The 26,948-nt window shown below is 34.6% G+C and overlaps 2 protein-coding genes, 1 long non-coding RNA gene and 1 pseudogene across 8 annotated transcripts; 2 read left to right on the forward strand and 2 right to left on the reverse strand.

Moving 5' to 3' along the window:
* The first annotated feature begins 1,064 nt into the window (after nucleotides 1-1,064).
* LOC149251748 (defensin-2-like) lies at nucleotides 1,065-8,467 on the forward strand. The gene is made up of 3 exons (XM_089456574.1): nucleotides 1,065-1,219; nucleotides 1,361-1,640; nucleotides 8,367-8,467. Exons 1-2 carry the CDS (start codon nucleotides 1,150-1,152, stop codon nucleotides 1,540-1,542), a joined length of 252 nt encoding a protein of 83 aa, XP_089312700.1. The 5' UTR covers nucleotides 1,065-1,149; the 3' UTR covers nucleotides 1,543-1,640; nucleotides 8,367-8,467.
* Nucleotides 3,544-4,442, reverse strand: LOC149251749 (uncharacterized). Of its 2 annotated transcripts, none has more exons than XR_016266011.1 (2): nucleotides 4,093-4,442; nucleotides 3,544-3,956 (listed from the first exon to the last, which is right to left on the reverse strand). It is a non-coding gene; the product is annotated as an uncharacterized LOC149251749 (long non-coding RNA). The 2 variants fall into 2 exon arrangements; XR_016266012.1 differs by having other exon boundaries at nucleotides 3,544-3,959.
* On the reverse strand, nucleotides 4,528-7,611 carry LOC149251750 (uncharacterized). 5 transcript variants are annotated; one of them, XM_089456573.1, is made up of 7 exons: nucleotides 7,476-7,611; nucleotides 7,266-7,371; nucleotides 6,931-7,066; nucleotides 6,667-6,795; nucleotides 6,226-6,485; nucleotides 4,868-5,224; nucleotides 4,528-4,751 (listed from the first exon to the last, which is right to left on the reverse strand). In XM_089456573.1, the coding sequence occupies exons 1-5, from the start codon at nucleotides 7,486-7,488 to the stop codon at nucleotides 6,285-6,287; spliced, it is 585 nt and encodes a 194-aa protein (XP_089312699.1). In that variant the 5' UTR covers nucleotides 7,489-7,611; the 3' UTR covers nucleotides 4,528-4,751; nucleotides 4,868-5,224; nucleotides 6,226-6,284. The 5 variants fall into 5 exon arrangements, with proteins under 5 accessions (XP_089312699.1, XP_089312696.1, XP_089312695.1 ...); XM_089456570.1 differs by having other exon boundaries at nucleotides 4,868-5,073; nucleotides 6,667-6,816; XM_089456569.1 differs by having other exon boundaries at nucleotides 6,667-6,816.
* A 12,702-nt stretch (nucleotides 8,468-21,169) lies between the features above and the next one.
* LOC149251751 (cypmaclein pseudogene) lies at nucleotides 21,170-21,743 on the forward strand (annotated as a pseudogene).
* Nucleotides 21,744-26,948: the final 5,205 nt, after the last annotated feature.

The following is a 26,948-nucleotide window of genomic DNA, read 5'->3' on the forward strand; positions in this document are numbered from 1 at the left end:
TAAAAACTATGAAATGATAATAAACTACGTTGTTGTCATTTCCATTGTGTATATCCACTGCAAAGAAGCAAAGTCTAGGCCAAATGGCATCACCATCATTACTATCACGTCTTTATCATGCTTGAACAATGCAAAGAAGCAAAGTTTATGTTAGATTCCATTACCACCCCTAAACTACGTGGTTGTCAATACCAGCATTAAAGTGGGTGGTTGTCATGATGAAAAGTCACCGTGTAAAGAGCATAAAAGCATGGTTTATGGAAAATAAATTATTATTATTATTTTATATATTAATTAAAAGCATGGTTTATGGAAAATAAATTATTATTATTATTTTATATATTAATTAAAAGCATGGTTTATGGAAAATAAATTATTATTATTATTTTATATATTAATTAATAATATAATTTATTGATCTTGACCTACTCAAAATAAAAATAAAAAAATCAACATGTGAAAAGCACATATATAGTTCAAACCTCTAGAAAATTCAAAGGCATATATATATATTTATATTCACAAAGTTTACACTCATTCAACAACGAATAGTATTCAAAATTCTGTTTATTAAAGTGTGAAAGATTGTGGCCCACAAATACCACAAGTGGAGCGTGGGCAATAACAAAACTTTATGTATGGCTCCACCACTTACTACACTTCTGCATTCCAACCTTGAAAAAAGAAAAGAAAGAAGATTGTAATTGAAACACAAAGTCCAATCTCCGGGATCCACCTTATCAAAAAATCCACGTAATTGTAACATATAATCCTACTTTTATGTGGATATATCTAGAGCCTACTTGAAACACTAACTGTATTCCCTGGGTTCCACTTTATCAAAGATCCACGTAATTGTAAAACATAGAAAATCCACTCCGTGGGATCCACCTTACCGAAATCTTCCTTTTATGTGAACCCATGTAGAGCTCACTTTTCTTTTTTCTGAAATATTTGGTTAACATTGCACGTGGATGGCATCAAGTAAAAGAAGAAGATACCACATTATACACATGATATCCACCTGCCCTGCCTCCCGCACTCCGATAAATACAGCTATTTGCTTCCCTGCTTTGGCACGACGCTCTCTACTCTTCATTCAAACTTTGAAGCTTACTGTGTTTTCTAACCAGAGAAAGGAGATCAATAATGGCAGGCAAGGGAGTTGGCACTCGGCTCAGTGCTCTTTTTCTGGTTGCGCTGCTCGTCGTAAGCATTGGTATTTGTTCCTTCTCCTTCATCATTGGAATCAATGATATCTATATCTATCTAGATATATATACATACACACACTGACTGACTGTTGTAACATTTGTTGTTGAAATGTTGGGTGAATAATGTGTAATGTAATGTGATGCAGGGATGATGGAGGTTCAAGTTGTAGAGGGTCGTATGTGCAAAACCCCAAGCGGCAAGTTCAAAGGGTATTGCGTCAGCAGCACCAATTGCAAAAATGTTTGCCGTACTGAAGGCTTTCCAACGGGAAGCTGCGATTTCCACGTGGCAAGCAGAAAATGCTACTGCTACAAGCCTTGCCCTTGATCTCCAACGGTTGCTACTGCAACAATAAAATAATAATTATACTTACAATCGCTAATACCATATCGGCTACTGCTACTCCTGCTGCTCTATTATAATATACTAGCAATTGTCCCAAAAGGTACAGCGTGTACCAGCGGAAATGTAAATTACAGTGTTTTACATGGTAATTGAAAAGCGGGGAATTAGATTTGCAAATATTAAAACAAATCACTTACATTGGTGGTTCACACTATAACTAAAACATTAACTAATTGTAAGTTGCTTTTCATAAAATTCATTTAGTATCATTTATATAGATGAACCAAAAAATAGGTTTGTGCAATTGGATGAGAAAGCGTTCATAGAAGTCTTTTTAAAGAGAGTGAAATAACGGACAAAAAGCCCACTCATTTGATTCCAAAATCCCAACAAAAAAACGTAACAAAAACATAAAAAGTAAACCCAATCAACTCGAAAAATGTGAATTTGCAGTCCTGCATCTCAAAATTGCAAGGCAGACGTTTACTTAAAGAAATACAACTGCTGATATTTACATGAACAGAGTAACAACCGCCCTTCACAAATAACTTAATAAGTTAATGGAACATTACTTAATATATACATTAAATTTGTTGACTATATAGTGTATACACAATGAATACTTAAGAAAGCACACTACAAGACTGATTCCCATTCATTGTTTACTCAACAGTATCACAGTATTTCATTTGTTCTCCGTAATTTATGTTATGACCATCAGAAAGAACAGGGAAATGCACAAACTGACTAATGATACACTCCTAGATTGATAACAGTATTAGCAGAACAATAATCAACCAACATATACAAAAAAACCAGGAAAGGGACTGTGGCAAGTACTCTGCAAAGCTTTTCTCTATGTTTCAAATCTGGGTCATAACCAACTCATCGCCAAACAATATTTCTTCAGGATTAAAAATGTTAGTTACGAGTAAGGATGAAAATGAACTGCATCTCCAATGCAGTAAGCCCAAATCATTGTATGAAGAGGCAAAAAGAAACACTTAGATTTAGCTTCAATGACAAAAAATCCAATTCCTTCTACTGTTCTCAATCAGGCAAGAATCTTACAAGGAATAAGTCTAGACACATTATCAGAAGTGCAATCATCATTCTGTTGGATTACCCAATGTTATATCAACAAAAATTTCAAAACCTTCAGCATAAATGCCAAAAAAAGAAGCTTTGCTTTGAGTTTCCCTTGTCCATTACATTCTCTTCATCACTCCAAAAACATTAAATGATGAATGCAAGCAAGAATCGAACCAAAGTTTAACTACAAAGAAAGTTTAAAACTGGCATGAACCAAAACCCATGAATCCTCGAAAAAGACAACAGAAACTGGCTTAAAACAAACATTTATTCGAAGTACCATCAGAATGATAACTGAAAGATTCACACCTTAGCCAATAATTAAAATATCAGTACTTGTCATGTCAACAGGAAAAGCTTGACAATGCAAAAAGTTCAAATTAATTTCAGCATGACCACCCAAATGTAATATCGAATTGAATGTATATCAGAAGATGTACTATTTAGCTCAACAATTAGCATGCATGTCATTTATTCTCAATCCTAACTCAAAATTGATTCAACCAAAGGAGTTGAAAAGTTGCACTTCCAAAACAGTAATGAGTTGTGATCTATTAATGTTGTCATTATTACATCAAAGTCATCTTCTGTCATTATTTTGACAGCAGAATGTGCAACCCAGCATGCGAAGCAGAAAATACCAGAGGTTTCATCCATCCGAGATAGCAAATACCAAAATAGACTTCATAGCCTTTCGATCATGAGTAATGGCCCATGATCTAAAATTATTAAGAAATTTCTTCCAAAAATGCAAATTAAGGTCTTTGCAGGTGAACTGTTAAGTTCCCAACTCTTTGCCAAACTGAAGATCACTGTAAGAAGTTTTTATGATGTTTCATTCCACATTTTGTCATGTCCCAATATATGAAATCGAAACCTTCCAGCACTCAGTTTTGCTGGAACACCACCAGATTCTTTTCATTCAGCAACCCTATAATGTACAGAAAAAAATAGTGCTTAAAAATGCAGTTCATACTGTCTCATTTATCCTGATATCAAGAATACCGTTAATGATATCCCCTTCAGGAAAAGTTCTCTTAGATATTCCATGATCTCAAGTTCTCTCTAATTCAAATGAAACTCCACTTGGAACTCCATTTTTTGTTAAGGGAGATCCAATAAGATGCCTTGATGAAACACTTGTTTGCCCCTCCAATTTAGCATCATTTTCAACATTGCCTGTTTTAACATTTATACAGGTGTCTTGTGGTTGAGTCCTTGACGTAGATTTGATAACTCCAGCAGGTAAGACCCACTTTGACCAGTCACCACGCCTCCTTATCTTGTCAGCCTGTCACAAAAGACTGCTGAACAGAAACCAGATAATCTCCTTTATGTAAACCAGAAAAGATATGAACTTATTGGGATATCAATTGTAGACAGTAGTAGGCTTTAAAAGACATTGAATAATAACAGATGAACACTTATCCAATATCTCACCAGATTAAAACCTGCAATCAATGAAATAGGCACCCAACCCTGCCCATCCATATTCATACACAAAAAGGGATCTTTAAATAAATTTACAACACTGCAGACAACAAATAAATCGTAAAGAATGTACAACACAATGGGGGTAAGAACAAACTAATTGTAAGCAGATAGAAAGTTCAAGTAAAGAGGCTTTTTATAATTAGTAATAAGTAAACATATCAATTGTTAGTCTGCATAATGTATATATTGGATAATGAGAATATAAGTTCTTTTTATGAGGGAAAAAAAACATATCAATTATGCTAATGGAACAACAATAATCAGAATAATCAGACCCCTGCGCAGGAAAACCTGGCATGGTACTCGATTGACTGTGATGGCAGTAAGCGTGAGCTATTTGTCATAGAATTAAAAGATCAAAAGAATCACATTTTGATGAATTACAAGCATACTAATTGTTTTGGTTCATGAAAATAGGCCACAAGTAATAAAAGTGTATGTCTCAGCAAACCTGAAGTAGTAGTCAATCTGTTTGACTATGCTAGCACACAACTGAGGATCAGGTGCAGAAACGAACACACCAGGAGGTTGGGGCTGCACAAAATAAGGCCTGCCTCTAACACTATCTAGGTGTGTTCTTGGTGGAAAATATAATGTTGGTATAGCTGCAAAACAAAAATTCACCCACTACAAATATGAATATTGTGACAGTAACAAGATATGAAACAGCTATGAATTATTCCTGCCAAATGAATTGGAATAAGAACCACTATACAATTACCATGGAAACCAGGATTATTTGCTAAACCATAATTTGGAAGAATCAATGGGGGAAGTGGTCGATTCCTTGGTCCAACTCTTTGATACATTGCAGTATTACTGTACCATAAAGAGCTTGCTGAGAATTCCAATCATAGTTAAGCCTTCTTTGCTCGTGTATGTTGTTGGGCCTATGTCCATAGCTGCTCAAATATGGATTAGGACCACCTTGCAGCAGCTGATGTAAGTAAACCACGAGGAAATTTGATATCCAGGCACGAAAAACTTTCAGATGGCAACCAATGACACCATTTCATTTACCTTTCAGAAAGATGAACAGGACCTAAATTTATCCACATTATAAGCCAGCAGCTGTAATCTACAGTAAAGATGTCAACTGAAAAAACCTGTCCTCCAAAATGAAAATGATAGCACTTCTAAAATCCGAGTAAAGGCCCAAGAGCCATATGTAGACACAATGAAACTAAAATAACTCAACTCAGAATACTTGGCACTCTAACATGCATCACCAAGCATGTGAAGAGCCCAGAATAAAAGAAATAGTTCATTATAAAGGAAACACCTCTACTGTCAAGAACTATCCTCATCTAATATTTTAATTGCAAATATGAATCTGAAATGCATGAGACATAAAATTCCCATAAATTCCAGGGATTTGTGGTGCTGGACGTGTGTTATTTCTTAAGGAAAACCATAGTTTTTGTTTCAAAGCTGCATTGGCAGAAGGTACCAACTACTGGGCAGAGTTAAGTGCATTTTGGATACTGGAAAATGTAACAATTAAGAAAGGTACTGCTCAAATCCAGATACTGGGAGATTCAGAGCTAGTTATCAACTAGGTAAATGATAAAAAAAACAATATGCAGATTTTGACCCTATCAACAGTAATAGAAAGAATTAAAGAGCTGAATGAAAATTTCCCTAATAGGTTGTTGTAAACATCGACCTATGAAAAGTCAGAAACGTGTTTCTTTATAAAAAAAATTGTTGGTTGAATCATGAAACCCAAAATAAAGAGCAATGGACCACGTACTTGAATACTCTTTGTTCACTGCATCCTAATCAACCCCACTTCTGGTTAATGGTGATTCAAAATTATCATGTTTGACCTGGATGACTGTGGTGTCGAAAATGTAAATTAGCAATTAGTTTGGTTTGTGGGTGGTAGCACAATTGGCCCAAAAAAACATGTTGGCAAGCACAAGGGATAGGAAATTCAATCCCCGAAACATGTTTGGCAAGCCGAACCTTACACACATTAAAAAAACAGACAAACTTATTTCCAATTTCCTTCATAACTCAAGTTATGGCCATGGAGTTCAAAGAATGGGTACACTACATTTATGGTCCCAAGGATACTTCTGAGGAACAGAACACTGATATTACAAATGGAGGAGATTTGGATCTCTGAACATTCTCTATGCAACATTAGTCTTTGTGCCTTGCATCTTCTGAACAGACCTCCACTCACTGAGCTTAGAATGATCTATGATCAATTTATTCTTCTGGCTGATCAATACCATGTCTTCAAATTCTGCATCCCAAATCACATCATCGTCATAAACACAATAATGTTGGACGTGAAATATTGGTTGCATTGAGGAGCGTTCCAGTCCAACCTGTTGGAATGAGAAACAACATTATCACCCCTGTTTCATTATTGGTGTCAAGGGAGGATTCATTTATATTTGCATGATTATATTATGATATAGAGATCTTATATAACTTGCAAAAATTCAATATCAGTAGAACTGTACCATCACATGCCAGGCATGACAAAATTGCCTGCAGTGAACTTACCACACTTAAAACAAAGATGGCGTCCTCTTTTTCCAGCATATCAGGTGTTCGCTGATACAGAGGGCTTGTTTCATCAATGACATGGCGTACCAGCATCCCATAGTTCAGGTAAGCTATCTCTGTCCTGACCTGTGTCATGCCAAGATATGTCTATCACAAGTTTGTATCAGTTATTGAAGCAAGCTTCAGAAAATGATGTCATGAGTCAAGACCATAGTTAACATATGTGTGATATGCAAAGGTAAGGGAAGTCTCTGTTTTTACCAGTTTAAGAGATTGAGTGGCCCGGAAGAATGTGCCAGCGCTTGTAACAGTATTGTATTTATAAGATAGCTCTACTTTTACATCCACAAGTTCACATGGCTGTGGCCCAACTAATACATATCTTGCCATCAAAACTCTGCAAGGGAATGTATATATATTCTTCATTATCTACAAGGTAGATCATTTATAACCTTCTTTTGGACTATAAGAAATTCAGTATGACTAGGTCATGTATGCATGACCTACTCAACTTAGAGAAGAAAATGCTTATGTGAAATGCAGTATTAAAGTGAGAGAAAAAACCTTTATAAAGAGAAGAGTTTAGAGTTTCTTACTTGTGACGACCTTCTGGCCTCTGTCGACGTTTTGACATGTTGGGGTACACCAGTGCCACATCTGAGAATCTAATCGGCTGGGATGGTTGTGATAATCTTGCAAAAACTAAGAAACCAAAGAAAAGAAATGTCTATCTTATCAGAATATATAAGTGGTAAATTGGAAAAATAAGGGATGGAATATAAAAATGTTTTGTGATGGTATTATACCTGCTCCACTCATGAAGACAAATATGAGCTATGCAATCAGAGCATTTAAATTCGCCACAACTAAGGTATATGGTGACAAAGGTGCAAGCTCAGGCTGCAAGCCTGTTGAGAGGGAAACACTAAACATAAAAACTTGGAAGAGTGTGGCCCAAGACAATTCAAGCCCTGTTACTTCAGTCTCTTTGCCCTCCCCTGCAAATTGGAAAAACTCGTGCGCAGTTTCCTCCAATGCCAACCCTTGAAACTCTGGAAGATATAGTAAAGTGAATATCATGCTCAGCAAAATGGGTGCCGAAAACATTACCAATGCAAATTCTGGCAAAGAGCTTTTTAGCATGTAGGAATAAAAATCATATATCAGTGCCATAACTCCTTGACCTTCCTGCAAGGTTGTGAAGTTTTTAAGTCCTTCCATCCCTTTGAATTCTGGAAGATCTGATGTCTTATATGCTTCTAATTCATCATCACTTTCCCCCTCACCATCTGCAAGTAAATCGTTCAACTTGCTGGATACCGTGTCTGTTACCTGACCTGCTGTGGTAGCAACCTGCTCTGCCACTGAAGAAACATGTTCCGCTACTTGGCCCATATGTTCCATAACTGGATCAGGCAATGACTCGGAGACCTGATTTATGAATACCTCCGCCCCTGAATACCTCCGCCCCTTATGCCGATATGCAGGTAATGGTGTCGTGAATACCTCCGCCCCTGAGGCCGATATGCGGGTAATGGTGTCGTAAAAACCTTAAGTCGTTTCCTGCCCACTCCGCCAGGGGACAGATGTGCATCAAACCTGAACGAAGACCAACCTAATTGTCAGTTCGCCAAGTGTCAGCGTCAGAATGAGTAGGACGACGAAAGGTTCCTTTCAAAGGAAGGCCTATCGGCCTAAATATAGTACTGAAGTGTCATGGCGTTGTTGGTATTTTTCAGTTTGTATTTTCAAGTAATTTGAGAATAAATATTCCATGTTTTGACTGTTGTTGTCCAGATTTGCTATCCTGGCTGCTCTACTCTTCTCTGTTGTGTGAATTTCATTATTATAATATAATATAGTAGTAATATCTATTTTTAAGTTTCTTTCCCAATATGCAATAATCGAAAATTTCTCAAAAAAAATACCTTGAATTTGAATATTATATACAATTCTTTTACAATAAAAAAGTAGAAACTGATAAGAACCAACAATTGCAGAGATAGAATCAGTGCCCTTGTCATGACTTTCAAAAAAATTTGCAACACCTAATTTTTATTCAACAAAATTGTAATTATTGAACCAAAGAATTAGTTCTTTAAAAAATTGATCTACACAAACTACTTGCACAAATCAATTTCAGTTTTCCCAAAGTTAAAGTAAAGCACCTTAGAGTAAATCATGAATAATAGTTATTTTGAGAAAGTACCTATTTAGGCCACTAAATAAAACAACCAACATTGTCACCTCCAATTCTACCCTTTAATAATTTAAACAATATATTAAAAAAATTAAACAATCATATAAATAGCATCATACCTAAAAAAGTTACAATAAATATAATAGCCAATAAAATATAAAAATAAACAAAATTTTAATTATATTAAAAACTATTTATTCTTATTTTTAAAATTAAACAGAGTGTAAATTAAAAATAGATTAATTACACCAAAGGTGTTCTCTTTTGAAAAAGAACACCACCGACTTTCGTCTACCTTTTCATTTTCTACCGTTAATTAAAAAAACAGTTGTCATTATTTTTTAGGGTTGATTTGACTCCATTTTAATATATGGGCAATGTTGAGTCGAGATGACTGCACTCAGTAAGAGAATATTATGCAATTGATGCCACGTCCAACGTTTCCCAACAAAAAAACTGGCCTCTCCTCTACAGAGTTAATTGATGCCACTTCTAGCGTTTCCCAACACGAAAACTAGCCTCTCATCAGCGCAGTTAACATGCCCAATGGCACTATCCCCATCTTCGTGAATCAAATACAACTGCAAACATTCCAGAGCCCTTTCAAATTCCTCCTCTGTACCTTGAGACCCTCTCTCAAAATCTCCAATTTATGCAAATGGGTCCAGTGATTAAATTTGTAAACCTAACTTAATATTTGGAAGCACTATGTAGAAACAAAATTACATGATTAAACCAAGATATAGAATAATTCACCTCAATATTTATTGGTACCAACATTTTAAGATCACAAGTTATTCTACGTTAATAACGGGATTTGCCTATTGTTTGCAATATTGAAATAATCCCAATGATAGCGATTTAAGAGAATATTAAAGTTTCCTTGGTTTGAAATATTGAAATACTCACGTGATATAGGTTTTTAGAAAATAATAAACTTTGGGAAATGCATATATAAATGTGAATTTATTGTGATACTTTATCTGCATAAGTTCAGACTCATTGCACTTTTGGAAATATTTTGTAGCACTAGCATTTGAAAATGAGAAAGGGAAGAGTCAATGCAAACAATAACCAGAGGTATATGTCCAGTTCTGTAACCTCATAAATATACTAGTTCTGTAACCTCATAAATATAGCCAGAAGTACTATTCAGCCGATCAGAGACTCCACTCTGTAATTGATTTTTTTAATTTTTGTGTTACGTGCGTCTTTTCATAGAACATTTTATGGAATGTCAAAAGAGAATTTGGCTTATCACACAGTTTGATTTATCATAATCATAATATTTCCTCAGAGTCGAAGCCTTGAGTTTCACTGTGTTACCATTGTTTTGTTGAAATCCGCTATAAGTATCATAATTGAGAGGTCGTGGCAAGAGATTGTTTATTGAAATACGCAAAAGGTGCCGCAAAGTTAGAGGTCATGGGAAGAGCCTATTTATTGAATCCGTAGTAGGTGCCTATAGCACACGTTCACCATAAAAATGCAGAAGTTGTGTATGGCTTAGTTAGCTAATGGTAAACAGAACTTGGTAGGGACCTTCAAACTTTTATGATGAGAACTAAGTCGATACAGAACTCGTGCAGCTGGCTCATTGTATTCATGCTCTCGATAATCGCCACCGTCGTTCATCGTTCTCTGTTTTCTACCTTGTTTTCTTTTTGGCAACTCTGTATTTCACTGATTCATCTCCATAATCATTTAGTGGTTCTTAATTTTTGAAATTGTGGAATGATCGACCAAATTTGAGGAAAACTGGCACTCAATAGTACCATAGGAATTTTATTCATTTGGGGCTGATATTGAAGCCTTCCGGGCTTTGACGAACCTCCTGTGATTATTTTATGTTTCAAAACAAGATTTGAAGTTCTCAATATCTTGTTTAGAATTTTAAAAGTGGTCCTGTGTATGCTTCATTTTTAAATTAATTAAGCAAAAATGTTGTGAGGGCTCATAGGACTGGTATTTCAGTATTTGTTTTAAACTCTAAGATGTTGGAGTTCTGAATTTTATTATTATTATCAATATAGAAAGTTTAGTGTATGTTTTGGACAGTATGATAAGTCTACTCTGTAGTGATTCAACAGAGTTACATGCTATTAGGCAAGCCGACATTTCTGTATTTGTACTCAAATCCTTTTGTTTTGAAAGAATTTCCATTTCTTAACTGTGTTTGAAAGTTCTTTCCTTAGCTCCACAAATGAAAAGAGAGTTAGAAGATCTATTTAAATCCCAAAACAGAATACATAAATGTGAAATCAAACTTGAATAGGATGGAATATACAAATCATTCATCCAGTTCTTTTGAGGTTGAAAATGGTAGGTTGTCCGATACCGTTGTTCAACGCTTGAGTTCGTTGAGTTAATGGTATGCATCACATGGGAAGCCTGCGTAATAGCATAAATGTTTAACCATAGCCATGCGAGAGCTATGGCATGGATCAAAAACTGTCCAACCGATGATCCCATTCTGCAAGAAGAGCCAAATACGGTGAAAAAATATCTGCAAAGTACGAATATCCACACACGTGTCTTTCTTTTATAGCAACAGGCAGTATAAACAATTCCAAAAAATACAAAGAACTTCAGAGAATACGAGTCAATTAAAATGCCCACAACAAATCACCCGTATTTTTTCACAAGGTGGAAGAAAGTGAAAGGATTTTGTTTGTTATTTTTAGCGCACACTGAGATCGACGATGTTCTCGAGGCTTCTGCTACACAATAGAAATTCCTATGAATTATAGACACATGTTTTTTCTTAAAATATGTGACCATCAAGGAGGAAGGGTTGGTTCTAGGTGACAGAGATCAGAGGCGCACAGCTCTTGAACTCAACACACAAACACTGAACACAAAAACACATCCTTCCATTCATCGATTAAGAGGTATATATACAAGCTAAAGAAGTTTCTGGAGATCAATTCAGGTGGTGGCTTCCTAGAGAGGCTTGCCTATCAGCATTTAAATCACTGTTGAACATTGGTAGCAGGTAGTTGGAATTATTTAGTTTCTTCCAACACTCCCCCTTAATTCCAACTACATACAATAAACAAGACACTATACTCTTAATTGTCATCCCTGTTGGTCTAAGTCTCAGCTAGGCTTATAACATAATTTGGATTTTCTACAATGCACAACTTATTTCTACACATTTCAAATTTAGCCTTTCCAAGAGGCTTGGTGAATATGTCAGCCACATTTTCATTTGTATTACAATATGATAAGTCAATTTCTTTTGATTGCAATTTTTCTCTTACAAAATGATGTTGTGTCTCAATGTGTTTTGTCCTTGCATGATATATAGGATTGTTTGCCAATTTGATAGTGCTTTGATTGTCACATCTGATTATTGTAGGTGCTTGTTGTGTTTCTCCAACATCTTCAAGTATCCTCCTAAGCCATATTGCTTCACAGGTAGCACTCCATAATGCTTTATATTCAGCTTCAGTGGATGACAATGAAACAGTTGGTTGTTTCTTACTGCTCCATGATATTGGTCGTGAACCAATATTGAACACGTATCCAGTAGTAGATTTCCTATCATCTGGATTTCCTGCCCACTCAGAATCAGAATACCCAGCCAATTCAACATCAAATTCATCAGTATACATAATACCAAAATTAAGTGTTCCTTTCAGATATCAAAGGACTTTCTTTGCTGCTTTCCAGTGGCTTTCACAAGGCTTAGCCATGAACTGACTAAGTATGCTAAAAGAATATGCTATATCAGGCCTGGTAGTGGTGAGATATTTCAAACTTCCCACCAGTTGATGGTACATAGTGCCATTCACCTCTTTGGTTCCATCATCACTACACAATTTGACATTCTGTTCTAAAGGAGTAGATGTTGCCTTGCATTCAATCATATTGAATCTTTTAAGGATTTCCCTTATATATTTTCTTTGTGTGATTAGTGTATTACCAGGTTCCCTCCAAACTTCAAGACCTAAACAATAATGCAATTCACCAAGATCCTTCATCTCAAATACATGTGACAAATGATTTTTAATTTTTTCAATCAACTTGCATGCATTTCCAATTATGATTAGATCATCAACATATACAGATATTAAAGAAACATTCTTATCTTCATCTTCCTTGATGTATAGGTTAGGATCATTTTTGCTTCTCATAAAACCTTTCTCATCAAAGAAAGAATCAATTTTCACATACCATGATCTTGGTGCTTGTTTCAAGCCATATAAATCTTTCTTTAACCTGCAAACCAGATGTTCCTGTCCCTGTTTTACAAACCCTTCAGGATGAACTAAATAAACTTCTTCTTTTAACTCACCATTCAAAAATGCAGATTTGACATCTAACTCATGCATTTTCCAATTATATTTTGTAGCTAATGCTATCATGATTCTAATTGTGTTCAACTTAGCTACAGGTGCAAAAGTATCTTCTAATCAATTCCCTCCTTTTGTGAATATCATTTAGCAACCAATCTAGCTTTATGTTTATCAATACTTCCATCAGTATTAAATTTAGATCTATAAAGCCATTTGCATCGTATGGGAACTTTGTTTTTAGGCAATTCTGTTAATTCCCATGTGTCATTCTTCGTTATAGAATTATATTCTTCATTCATTGCATTTCTCCATTCTTCATATTCTTTAGCTTCATCATAGCTTGAAGGTTCTACAACATTCATAACCTAAGACATTAATGCATAATCTTTATACTTTACAGGTACCTGACTTTGACGTGATGACCTTCTTGGAGTTTTATTGCTTTCATATTTCTTTTGGCTTTGAAAAGTCTCCTCTCCTCTCTTTGGAGTGTCTTGACTGCTTGATGCTCCTTGCTCTTGAGTTTGTATCTGTTCCTGTGCTTGTTCCTATTCTTGTTCAATACTTGTGTCTAATTTGACATAATCATCAGTATCATACCATATACTAGTATTATTTATTTTATCACCTTCATTTGCATTCTCATGAAACACCACATCCCTACTTGCAAGCAGTCTATGAGTACTGGGATCAAACAACTTTTATGCTTTCTGATTATCACAATAACCAATAAATATGCACTTAATTGATTTTGCATCAAGTTTTCTTCTTTCATCTTTTGGAATATGAGCAAATGCCTTGCAACCAAAAACTCTTAAATGACTAACTTTTGGTTTGTACCCATAAAATGCTTCAAAAGGTGTTTTAAGCTCTAAACTTTTGGTTGGACTCCTATTTTTCAGATAAACAACAATATTAATGGCTTCAGCCCAAAAAACATTAGAGATATTTTTACCTTGAAGCATACTACGTGCACATTCAACTAGTGTTCTGTTTTTCCTCTCAGCAACTCCATTTTGCTGAGGTGTATGTGGCACTTTAAATTGTTGTAGAATCCCATTGCTTTTACAATATTGATTAAATTCTCTTGATTTGAATTCTCCCCCTTGATCAGATCTCAAAATTTTGATGTAATTACCAGTTTGTTTTTCTATCATATTCTTAAATTCTTTAAAATACTCAAAAACATCACTCTTCTTTATTATGAAATAAACCCATTTATATCTAGATCTATCATCGACAAAAATAAGAAAATACCATGCTCCACCAATAGATCTAGTTTGCATAGGTCTACATACATCAGTATGAATTAATTCAAGTATTTCCCTTTGCTTTTTTTCTTTATGTATAGGAAATTCCTCCATATGTTGCTTTCCAAGTACACATGCTTCACATTCAACATGATCATTCTTCAAGACAGGAAGCCCTTCAACCATACTGTTCTTTTGAAGTAGCATTAAATCTTTGTGATTTAGATGTCCATACCTTTGATGCCATAAATCTACTGCTGATATTGTTGTAGATGCCAAAACTTGATGACTTTTCCTGGTCACATCCAGCTTATACAAGCCTCCAACTCTGGTTCCTGTGGCAATAAACTTGTACTTATCTTGAATGTCTTTCACTACACACTGTGATTTAACAAATTCCACCTTCAAATCTTGGTCAGTAATAGTAGAAACATAAATTAAATTCTTTTTGATATCAGGAACATACATCACATTATGAATCTGTTTCTCTTGTCCATTAGGCAAATTCACACTTATTACTCCATAACCTTGAACTTTAAGTGATCTATTATCTCCTAGGCAAACATATGTTCCATCAATGTTTTCATGATATTCATCAAAGCACTCCTTATTACAAGACATATGGAGTGACACACCAGAATCAATGAACCAAGCATTCTTATCATCATTTTCCATAGACAATGCAGCATCAGAAACAAACAATTTAAGATTTTTAAATCCATCACTTATTGAGGTATCTTTGTCCACAAAATTTCCATTATGCCTTCTGTTTCTTTGCCTAGACTCATTATATTTCCTTTTATAACAATATTTAGAGTGATTCCCAGGTTTTCCACAATAATAACACTCATCATTTCTCTTATGGATTGGAAATTTAGACTGTGTCATACCTTTTTGTTTTGCTTGAAACTTGCCTCCTTTGTTCTTGTCCCATGGCTTGCCTCTGTATGGATATTTGCCCTTGGCCACCAAAGCCAAATCTGAACTGCTAGAGCCCAAATGAAAGCTCTTCATCCTCTCCTCCTCTTGTAGAAGAAGTCCTGTCAATTCATCAAATGAAGGGGGTTTCTCTCTAGCTGCAAGACTTGAAACAAAAATTTGATAATCTTGCACTAAGCCATTTAATATGATGGTGACTAAGTCAGTATTAGACACCTTTTCACCAATATCTTCTAACTTATCACTTAAATCTTTGACACGAGATATGAAATTGCTTATACTTTCATTTGCTTCCATTTTTATAGATAAAAGCTTAGTCTTCGAAAACAAGATTTGGTTGTTGGCATTTTGGCACAGGTGTGGCGCTATGGTACAGATGTTTTCCTCGATGCCAACTCACTTTGGTAACAGATCTCAGTTTAGGTTTTCAGAATGAAGGAAAAGACATATACGCAGGTTCATCTAGACGAAGGCGCGTATACACGCGGGTTATATGTTTTAAAGGCGCGTGTGCGTATGCACGCACTTTCATGCAAATAAAAGTGCGTATATGTTGGAGAACTTACTTTTGGCCCGTGGTGGTTAGTCCTTGGTATTTGAACCTATGGTTTTGGACCATGGTATCTCGTCAGAAGTGTTGACCCTTGGTATTGGGTCCTTGGTATCGGTTTATTGTGGTTTTGGACCGTGGAATTGTGGAAGGCCTAAAACAATAAAAGAAGAAGGAGATCATGTGGAAAGGTATCATCTAAATTATTGAATATCTGATATTGTGCTAGATCTGGAATACTTGTGATCGGGTTATGGTGCAGATCTAGATCTAGAAAAAGGAGGAACCTAAGCGCAAGGAGGATAAGGGCTATTGATGGATCAAAATCTCAAGGCTTGAACATTGGTATTTCTGTATGATTTTGATCTGTTACATATGGCACACTCTTGATCTATAAAACTGATAATCTGGGTTAACTAAATGTTTAAAAGAATGAATTATCCTTTATAGATCTGTACGCAGGTTCAGTGAATTGCAGGCGCGTATACACGCTTTTTCTGTGAATGAAAGAAGCGTATACGCAGGTTGGTTGAGGTACAGAAGCGTATACTCGCAGGTTGCTGAACAATGAAGTAGCGTATATAACTTGATTTATGTTCTAGCTGCTTCTGTTTTATTACTGCAGTGTTCTGGGTTCAGAATTGGTGTTTGATTACACTTACTGTGTTCTGGGTACAGCGGTCAAAGAAGTGTTTATTTGTTTCAGCTTTTGATTGGTGAAAAGGAGTTTGGGTTATGCAGAAATTCGTGATGTTTGATTGATGTTACTTGTGGATCCAGTCTGAAAATTAATGAAACGAGGTCCCTGAAAGCAAAGAGAAGGTTGCAGCCTTCTACAGGTAGGAGCCTGCGTACTAGTATCTCAAGCTAGTACAAGAACTAAGGGGGTTGGAGCTCCCTTCTAGGAAAGTTGGAGAACGAGAGAGAGTTGTAACTCTCTACAGGTTGCAGCCTACGTACTGGTAAAGACTACACCAGTACAAAACATTGTAAAGAGAAGTTTCTAATTAAAGAGAGGATAGAGACGAATTGCAACAGGGGGTTTTCACCCACGTTGGGTTTCCTCCTTATATCTTGTGTTCTTGTGTGTGACTGTCTTCTGCTATGTTTCACTGTTTCTGGTACCGTTTATTTGCTTCTGATTCACAGATTAATAACTGACATCTGAAAGATAAATCAAATTATAAGTCTGCTTTGTATACGCGGGTTTCTTTATCTGTAGTTGCATATATACGCGGTTTTTATTAACTTAAGTTGCGTATATCATATGGAATTGAAAAAGGAAATATTTGACTTGATAATACTGATTCACCCCCCCCCCCCTCTCAGTATTATTTCCAACATTGGTTTGTATTTGTTGTTTCATACAAACTCTTCAGTGCATCCCATGTTTCTTTTGATGTCTTGCAATCTCTGATGTGAGGAATAATGTTGTCCTTTACGGACATACGTAGCAACACCTTTGCTTTTGTTTCCCTTCTCTCCCAATCTCGAATAGAACCTGCAACAGTGGGTTTGGGCTCATCCCCACTCACAATGGACCACAAATTATTTCCTTCTAAAATAGTCATTAACTTGAATTTCCAATTCACATAATCTTCTCCATCAAGTTTGGTGGATTCATTCATATAATTATCAAGAAATAAATTTGCCATGATGAAAAAAAAACTTCCTTCAATCACCAAAATGCCACCAAATCTAAATCCAAATGCACCAAATTTCACTAAATCTCACACATGCACCATAGAAATTTGTCTTTCACAATTTCAATATTTCCTTAGTCAATAATAAAGTGTCAAGATAAACCAAATTTCCAACAAGAAATACCTCTGGACTCTTATTTTGTTGTTTATCACATCCACTATATTGGCACCTCCACTCTCCTCTTTATACTACGAACAACATATCTCTATAAAAACAATCCATTACCACATTTATATGCCACATATGCATAAATGCTTGATAGAGTTTAAGGCTACTTGGCACATAGCAGACTTAGTCACAAAATCACAAAAAAAACTCAGGCAACCTCCCTGTCTGTTCAGTATATATATAAGCACTAGCTTACAGCATAAAAAAAACATAGATGACATGCGCGTTACAGTGACAGATTGACCATAATCAGCGAAATGCTGTTTTCTTACACCAACACCAATACTAAAACAGGTCCACACAGATATATTTCATTATCAGAGTCGCCAAGCATAAACATAACAGATTTCAGAAATCCTCAATCCTTCAACAAATTACACCGAAATTTAGCCAAAACTTACTTTCCAATGATGTCGTTCACTCTGATTATGAGATGTTCAGGAAATGCCTTCACGGCTCCGGATTGTGCTTCCCGGCGTTTGACTTTGGCGGCATCCCACACGCCCTTCGATCTCACAGACAGCGCTAGTATCAGCAGCGCTCTTTCAACAGTGGCAGCACGCACACCAGGCTGAAAAAAATAGATCACCAACATGTTGCTGCTGGTTTGCTCCAATGTAAGAATACGTAATACTAAGATCTATACTGACACAGCTCTCAGCTACAGCTCACAACTCACTTTACAGCGATATCTCACCTCCTTATACACTCCACCGAGCCTTACACATGCTCTTGACCTCACACCTGCTCTGATACCATGACAGAGATCAGAGGCGCACAGCTCTTGAACTCAAAACACAAACACTGAACACAAAAACATATCCTTCCATTCATCGATTAACAGGTATATATACAAGCTGAAGAAATTTTTGGAGATCAGTTCAGGCGGTGGCTTCCTGGAGAAGCTTGCCTATTTTCAATGATTTCTAGAATCAGCATTTAAATCACTGTTGAACATTGGTAGCGGGTAGTTGGAATTATTCAGTTTCTTCCAACACTAGGACATGTAGCAGATGTATCTGACTTCTTTTGTGTTTCATTTGTTTTTTTAGGTTTCATATTTCGATGTAAATCAATTACAGTAAAGGTGCCAATTTGAACATTAGTTCCATAGATTAATGGGATTTCTTGATCATGATTTTGCCAATTTGAACACTAGTTCCATTTAATGGGATTTCATGATCATGATTTTTATGGGAGGGTAAGTCATTGGATGTTTTAAAGCCACTAATGTTTTTCCAGAAACCAATTACAAATTAATATGAATATTTAATACAAATTGGATGGTGAATATTTAATACAAATTGGATGGTATTGAATGGATAACTGGTCAAAAATAATGTTTTAGTGATTCTTATTTGTGAGTTTTACAGAATTAGAGATGGTTATATGCAGTGAACTGACATTGAAAAGTTTCCATGTGTATTTATGCACTTTTTTGAAGTGACTATATAAGCCATTGAAATAGATTGTAATCAGGTTTAAATATCACAATCTCTTATTTTGTTTGATGAAAGATCTTTTTATTTGGAATTTTACATTCTCATATTTTATGAAGACATTTTACAATAGTTTTATTTTAAATTATGTATAGTATTGAACTAATAATATATATTTTTTACTATTTAATGATGGATGAAATTATTGGGGGTGTTACATTCAATTTAAATAACCAATTTCACTATTTTGGCATATCCAAGGAAATATAATGTCAAGGGAATTATAATTCACAAAAAAGTATGGAGGGGAATTTCAGATTACACACAAGGAGGCTCTTAAGTGGCCATTTTAATAGACGAAGTTTGTGTTAGATATAGCTTGGAGATGCATTTCTCTAGAATTTTCCTCAACTAATCATAATGGAGGGATATCTATAAGAAATAACTTAGATTCCTTACATTTAGATCTTGTGACAAATTTTTCATCACAATGATAATAGACATTGAGAAGTTGATGTTCTATTGCTTATGTTGGGGTTAACTTGTTGGTTGAAAACATATGTCTCTAGTGTGTTTGTGTTGTTGAACCAAATTAAAGATAAGGTTCAACCTTTATTTCTTTCTTAGATTAAGCTATCATGAAGAATTTATGTTTTGTTTTCCAAATTAAGCTAACATGAAGAATTTTTGGTTTAAGCTTATAATAGAAATGAAAGTTTGCATGAATTGCAACTGTTTGTTTGGGAAATATTGGAATGTAAAATTGTGAAAATCTTGATTACTATTTTAAAACTCTACATTTTGATTAAAATATTTAAATTTTTTTTGAGTCGTTATTTTGAAGGTAGTTAAATTGATTGAGTTGTAAATTTTATAAATAAAAATTTATGAGTATTTGTATCATTTAAAGACTTTTTGAAATTATCTAACTATTTTCCAATTCTAAAATTTAATTATGAACTTAGAATTTAGTTATGAGCATGTATTTAGCACTGAGTGCTATTTTTTATAATATGATCTTCCCAAATATTCTATGCCTTCAGTGTATCTTTACACCTTTAGGGGCAATTGCTAGTAATAACAAATTCATAAAAAATAAAATTTTTCGAACATTAAACGAATAAATTGTTCCACCATAATCATACATGTTATTGCACAATAATCATACGTGTGCATGCCTTTTGTCATGCAACGCCTATTTTCAACACTATAGGTTTATTAATGCACCATAAAGACAGTTTTGGGAAGGACTTCAAAATCTGTTGTACAAGCACACTAACACACCTGGAATATTTCTCGACAAGCACTTTCCAGTTAAAGGTTTTGGGAGTGACTTTCATCATCCATGGCATGGCTGATGGTATATGTATACACGATGGTTCATATTTCCATGCATCTGGAGGCCCATCTGAGATGTGACGACCTATGCATCCATGTTACGAATTTGTATTTATATTTAAAGCTTGAAATTTGAATTTATATTTACCACTTGAAATTTGAAATTATATTTACTGCTCAGCCAAGCTTCCTCGAGAGTGTAAAACAAATGTTCCAGATCATAAGTGTTTGCAGCGACCTTCACATTTTGTGGTGCAAATAGCGTTTGTCCAGGGCCATGGTTTTACCGGCAGATCTCTAATACCACACCTTGGGCTTCTCGCTCGGCCCCATCAACAACATTACTCTCTTCACAAGTGTTGTGCAGCGCATGAAACCACTGTAACATAAACGTGAACGCTTAGTGCATTAATAAACCTATAAGGGTGGAAATAGGCATTACTGCAGATTGAGTGCCATCCAGCTCATTCTGTGCAGACTGCGGTATTCACCGCGATTTGCCTATGTTTCTTTATCTATAAAAATAGGGGTCCCCGCAATTACCACTATGACTAAATTTATCTGATAGCATTGAAGGAAGAAGAGCAGGATTTGTAGATAGCCATGTTAGAATGGCAGTATTACAGAAAACGCTTGCTCTGTTGGTTTTTTGTGTGACACTCGTGCAGGCAAGTTTGTCTAATGAAGAATTTGCATTATATTAATAACATTAAGCAATCAGTTTTGACAGAAAATACTTGTATTTTGCAGGTGCGGCAGTAGGTTTATGCTTTGAGGACAATGCAACACCAGTTACTGCAAACAAGTATGTTGTTAAAGTTGGGTTCTTGTTTTGTGGGTGTGAAGATTTTCTGGAATGGGTATAAGGATTTTCTGTTATTTTTGCAGGGTTGTTGCTTAAATTTTAGTCAGTGTAAATATTTTGTTTAATGGATATACAGATTTTGAAGATTTTGTTCTTTGGGTCCATGAAATGCAGGTGCTGCTGGTAATACCACACATTGCCCATTGCTGTGTGATGGGCGATGTGCGTTGGCTGGATGGGCGAATAGATGCCTTTAGTTCTGCCTTATATGCTGCGGTAAATGTGACTGTGTTCCCTCTGGAACATATGGTTATCCTCCGGGGGACTGCGACTGTTACGCCAACTTGAAGAACTCCAAAGGTGGGCACAAATGTCCTTGAACTACTACTACTTCACAATATTATGTTGCAAGCTCCGAATGTATTCATTCTCTGAACTCCCAATTCCTTATGATGGTGGCGTTGTAAATAAAGTGTTTTTCTGTTTTGGAAATCCAGTTATTCTGGTACTGTCAAGAAGTCCTATTGTTGTCTCTAGATAAAAAACAATGGACACAACTTCAACTATTTGCATTGAAAACAGTGAATAAAGGCACCTATTTGGATTTCACCTGGTTTTCTTGCCTTTGGGTTCTGACTTTACCTGTTTCTTTTCCTGTTATCCTTCTGTTTATCTTTACTTTGATCCTCAAACTCTTTGCTCCTACCTATCTTCAGTTATTTGTGAGGAAGAGAGTGGCGAGAAAAGTAAAAGCATATTAAACAAGATGACCAGCTCCTACCTATCTTCAGCTATTTGTGAGGAAGAGAGTGGTGAGAAAAGTAAAAAGCATATTAAACAAGATGACCATAATGTAAATGGGTAAACAGGATTGCCTTTGGGTTCTGACTTTACCTGTTTCTTTTCCTGTTATCCTTCTGTTTATCTTTACTTTGATCCTCAAACTCTTTGCTCCTATCTATCTTCAGCTATTTGTGAGGAAGAGAGTGGCAAGAAAAGTAAAAAGCATATTAAACCAGATAACCATAATGTAAATGGGTAAACAGGATTGCAATGATTTATGTGAAGATTGTTTATTTTGAAAGTTATGGAAATATTTTGAGATAGTGGTTGAATTTGTTATACCAAAAAAACTTAAAATGATTATATTAATAATTATAAAAAAAAAATATTACTAGTTAACTATACACATATAAATAAATCAAAACCAAAAAATTATATTAAATGTTTATATGAAACTTACATCGATAATCTCATAACCCATTTAAATAATTTAAATATGTCATTTTAACAAATTTTTTACTACGTGAATTACGTTTCTCAATCGGTTAGATTTGACTTGAATTCACAGGGACGAAGACGAAGTTTTAGAATAAGAGTTTATCAACTTTCCAAATTGAAGCTACGATGGTTTTAAATGATAAAATTTAAATAAAGGAATTATTATTATTTATTTATTGTTTTAAAGTACAAAATTTTATAATATCAAAAGTTATTAATTTTTATCAATATAGTTTTAAAGTTTTTGACACACATTATAAATAAAATGTGTCATTTAAACTAACTTATCGATAATAATGATTTCTTCGACGGTAGGTTCTTTCTTCTATATTATTCCTTTTAATATAGAAATTGATAAACCACATATATAATTTTTTATGGTGTTAGCACTTTAAAAAAAATGACATCAGAAAAAATACACATTTGGCATATTCGTTATATATTTTGTATCATGAATGCTATGTTGTTTTATATGCATTTCTTTTATGTATTAAGTATTACACAAACTTGAATATGTTATCAATAAATATATATATTCATTGATAAGAAATTCAATTTAAGGAGATGTATTTATAGATAGAATTTCAATTTTCAATATGTAGTTGTTTGGAAAGGAAAAACGCGCCTAATAACTTTAGTAAACATTGTGGATATGAATTATATAAAGTAAAATGTTTTAAATTTTATTATAGAAATATGTGCTCTATTTGTTAATCTACAATGAAATAAATCTTGTATATGTACAATTTATAACATACACATGGGGCACTCGATACAGAAATTTGAATGAAAGGGAAAATAATCATCTACAATCGTGCAAAGTATTTTTATAGATTCCCCAATATCTCTAAATATCACACCCTCTCTAAGACTCTAATTATTACTTAAGAGAATTCTTTTAATAAAGTTCTTGTTCAAATATAACAAGCCGAAACTAATTCCTACTTTCTCTAACCAAATCCCAAATTTATCTACTTAATTCCTTAAACATAGAACTAAAATGACACTTGAATTAACCTCTTAGCAAATTCAATTTCTTCTAGACTATATCTAATTTAATAACTACAAATTCAAATGACTTAGGGAACCCAACATCCCTTGAAATAAGTTACGGAACCAAATCCCTTAGTTAATGGGTTTTGATCTAAAGAGGTCAAAGGCGAGTTCAATTTGTGGATGCTTTTGCATCCGACTCTCATGGAAGAAAATAACTTTTGATCAACTCGTCAACACTGTTGCCATACTTGATGAGATCTTCTTCAATCACCCATGTAACATCTTCAACCGGTTGTTGCTTCCATTTGACTAGATATTGAAGCTACTCCTTACCTCTAGTTTACTTAACTACTTTTTGACCCAAGATTGCTTCAATTTCCTTCTAAGCTTCTTTGAGCAACTACTTCTTCCACTTATTCTTCTAGACTTCATCACCTACAAGTTATCTGCTAAAACACTATATGGTTCCTTGAAGGGGTATAGGTCTACTACATTGAAAATTTCTGATATTCCAATGTCTCGAGGAAGATTACTCATAGGCATTGGAAGAAAATTTCCTCATAGTTTTACATGGAATACTTTTCTTGAGCTTAAGTTTCTTATGTTTTCCCATAATAAACCTCTCCTTCCTCAAATATGCCATTACTGTGTCACCAACCTCAAATTCCAATTGCCTCCTTTTGATATGTACTCACTGTTTCTACTTGTTCTTATTTTCCTACAAATGCTGCTTGACTCTTTCATGTAACTCCTGCATAATTACTGCATAATCCTCACCTTCTGCATTTTTGAGCTTCTACTTTCCCATATTCCTTAATTCATACACTCCCCTTGTTGGAGTTTGTAGCTATGATAGGTCTTCATAATTGTTAGTTTAGTCATTGATGTATTTGTAAAGCATGTTCTTCATGCTATTATCGAAAAAGAAAAATATTTGACATGATCTTCATGTCAGTTTTTAAAAGAAGAAAATTTAAATTTTTATTATTTAAATTTTTGGCTCCAAGAAGCCAAGTCAACCCTCGTCATAGCTAAGTTTACCCCAATCCTTATGGAACCCACTCAGAATAGTAGATGATTATATAAGGACACTCATCCTCCCACATTTGACACATAACTCAGATCCCTTATGTGGAAGTACTTCAAACTTTTTGAGGCAAAGAGAAGACATATTTGAGGTAGAGACAAGACATATCTCAAGAAAAATATTAGGTGAGTATGAGGCTATTTGAAGGACCAAATCTTTAAGGAAATACTCTATGGAAGAATCAAATATCCGAGGTAGAAAATATCTATGGAAGGACTTAATTTCGGTGGATCGGAAGGAAACAAAACTAAGCTTCTCTAGGCACAATATGAGGTTGAGATTATGCCCTAGAAAAGCAAACCAGACTGAAGTTCTTAGTAGCCATTGGACTTTACTAGGAGGTAGATGGAGCGGGTTTTATCAAGATTATTTTGTTGGTTAGATTGACCTTGTAATAACTAGGATGTTTAGGTGTGTCTCTTGTTGAAAATACTATTTTATTTAAGGAAAAGGTTGTTGGGTTTTTCACCATGTGGGTTTTCCTAGGGTAAACTCTTGTGTACTTTGTGTGGTTTTCTCTTTACGATCCTACTGTCATAAATATTATATTCTTTGACGTCTTATGTGTAATTTCTTAATAATGAAATAATGAATAAGAATGTGAAAAAAATCTAAATCATTAGAAGTAATTATCAGTATAGAAGACCATACGAAAAATCAACATGGTATTAGAGCCATGGTGTAAGAGCAACCTTGAAAAGGGAATTTATCTTTGTTTCAAGAAATACTAAATCAGGGCTTGATTTGTCAACTAGCACTAGAAACACACTTCAAATTAAGTCAATTTAACATTGGAATCTTATCTCTCTGTTCCAGATGAGTTTAGAAAGAAATGCCACTATGTAATTCATGCCTTAACTAGGGTCCATCTAGGTAATGAAAAGAAGGAGAAAAACTCTGTCTTTTCTTGTTCTATGTACAAAAGAGTGCTAAAGTATTTAAACTTCAGATATTGAGACAAATGGAAAAGAAAATCTTAGGATCTACTAAATTAATTCAAATCACCTCAAATTAGAAGATGCAAAGGTCTTAGGGTTTGTAGACATAAAAAAATATTGCAAAAAGGAGGAAATTTCTTAGAACTAAATCTCAACAGACAAAAATACCTTTACACTGATTACAAGAAAGTCTGAAATAACTTAGTGGAATTTGCAATAGGTTGAAGTCTAAAAAACCCCATTCCAAGCCTTAGACAAAAGATGAAATAAAACTCAATTTTATTGCAGAAGGCTAAAAGGCCTCAAGGCTATTGGTAGAAGGACAAGTAGCCTCAGACATGGTCTCAGAAATGTCATCGTTAATAGAAATGCCAATTTGTTTTGCTTAAAATACTTCTGTGTAACACAAGGTCATGAATTTGACTAAGGAAGGTTATAATGCCAATCATTGAAGCATACCTTGTTTGTTTGATGACATCTACTCATTAATAAAGAAAAGCCTTGGTACCAGAAGTATAAAACATTGTGATGGAATACATATCATGATTGCGAGTGTTCTATAAATATAAGCTTCTATGTCTAAGGATGAGAAGTCTCAGGAAGAACCCAAAAGCAGCTTTAAAAATATCCCTATGCGAGTTCAAGCCAACAAAGTCATCTATTACACATGAAGTCTACTTTTAATACTGAAAGATTGGACTTATGTTTAATGACAAGTTTGAAGTGTTCTCCTTAAGGATATACCCATGATGAGATATTCAAGACAAGTATGGAATTCATAATGATAAGAATATCAACAAAAGATATAAGTTTGAGGTTTGATGCCTAAATGAAAGGTATGTATCTTTGTTTAAGTCACCTTCAGTAATTTTGATTCAGATCAAAGGTGTTTGTTGTGGCAATGATCCTAAATAAGCTTTATCATATGCTTGGTTCAAATTTGTTTTCATAAATAACAAAATAGGACTATGATATGCTCATAGAATAGTACCAAAGGTTTGATCTGTTGTCATGCTTGAAGAGTCCATTGAGGACAAGAAATATGTAGCATGAAAATCATCTTAAAAGGGTAATGCCAATATCACAATTTGGGTTGTAACAAGACAAAGTCACACAAGAGAAATATGCAATATATATACTTGTGATGAACATCTGAAGTTTGACATAACAAAGCTATGTTTCTCCTTGAAAAATGTCATCATTTTATTTCTGAAAATGCTCAGAAGATTGTCACTTTTTTGAAGATGCAAAGTTTTGACACCTTGCAATGTTAAATAAAAGTC

Source organism: Pinus tabuliformis, chromosome 7 (genome assembly GCF_031772625.1).
Source record: "Pinus tabuliformis cultivar Carrire ecotype Pingquan chromosome 7, CPIR1, whole genome shotgun sequence".
Lineage (NCBI taxonomy): Eukaryota > Viridiplantae > Streptophyta > Pinopsida > Pinales > Pinaceae > Pinus > Pinus tabuliformis.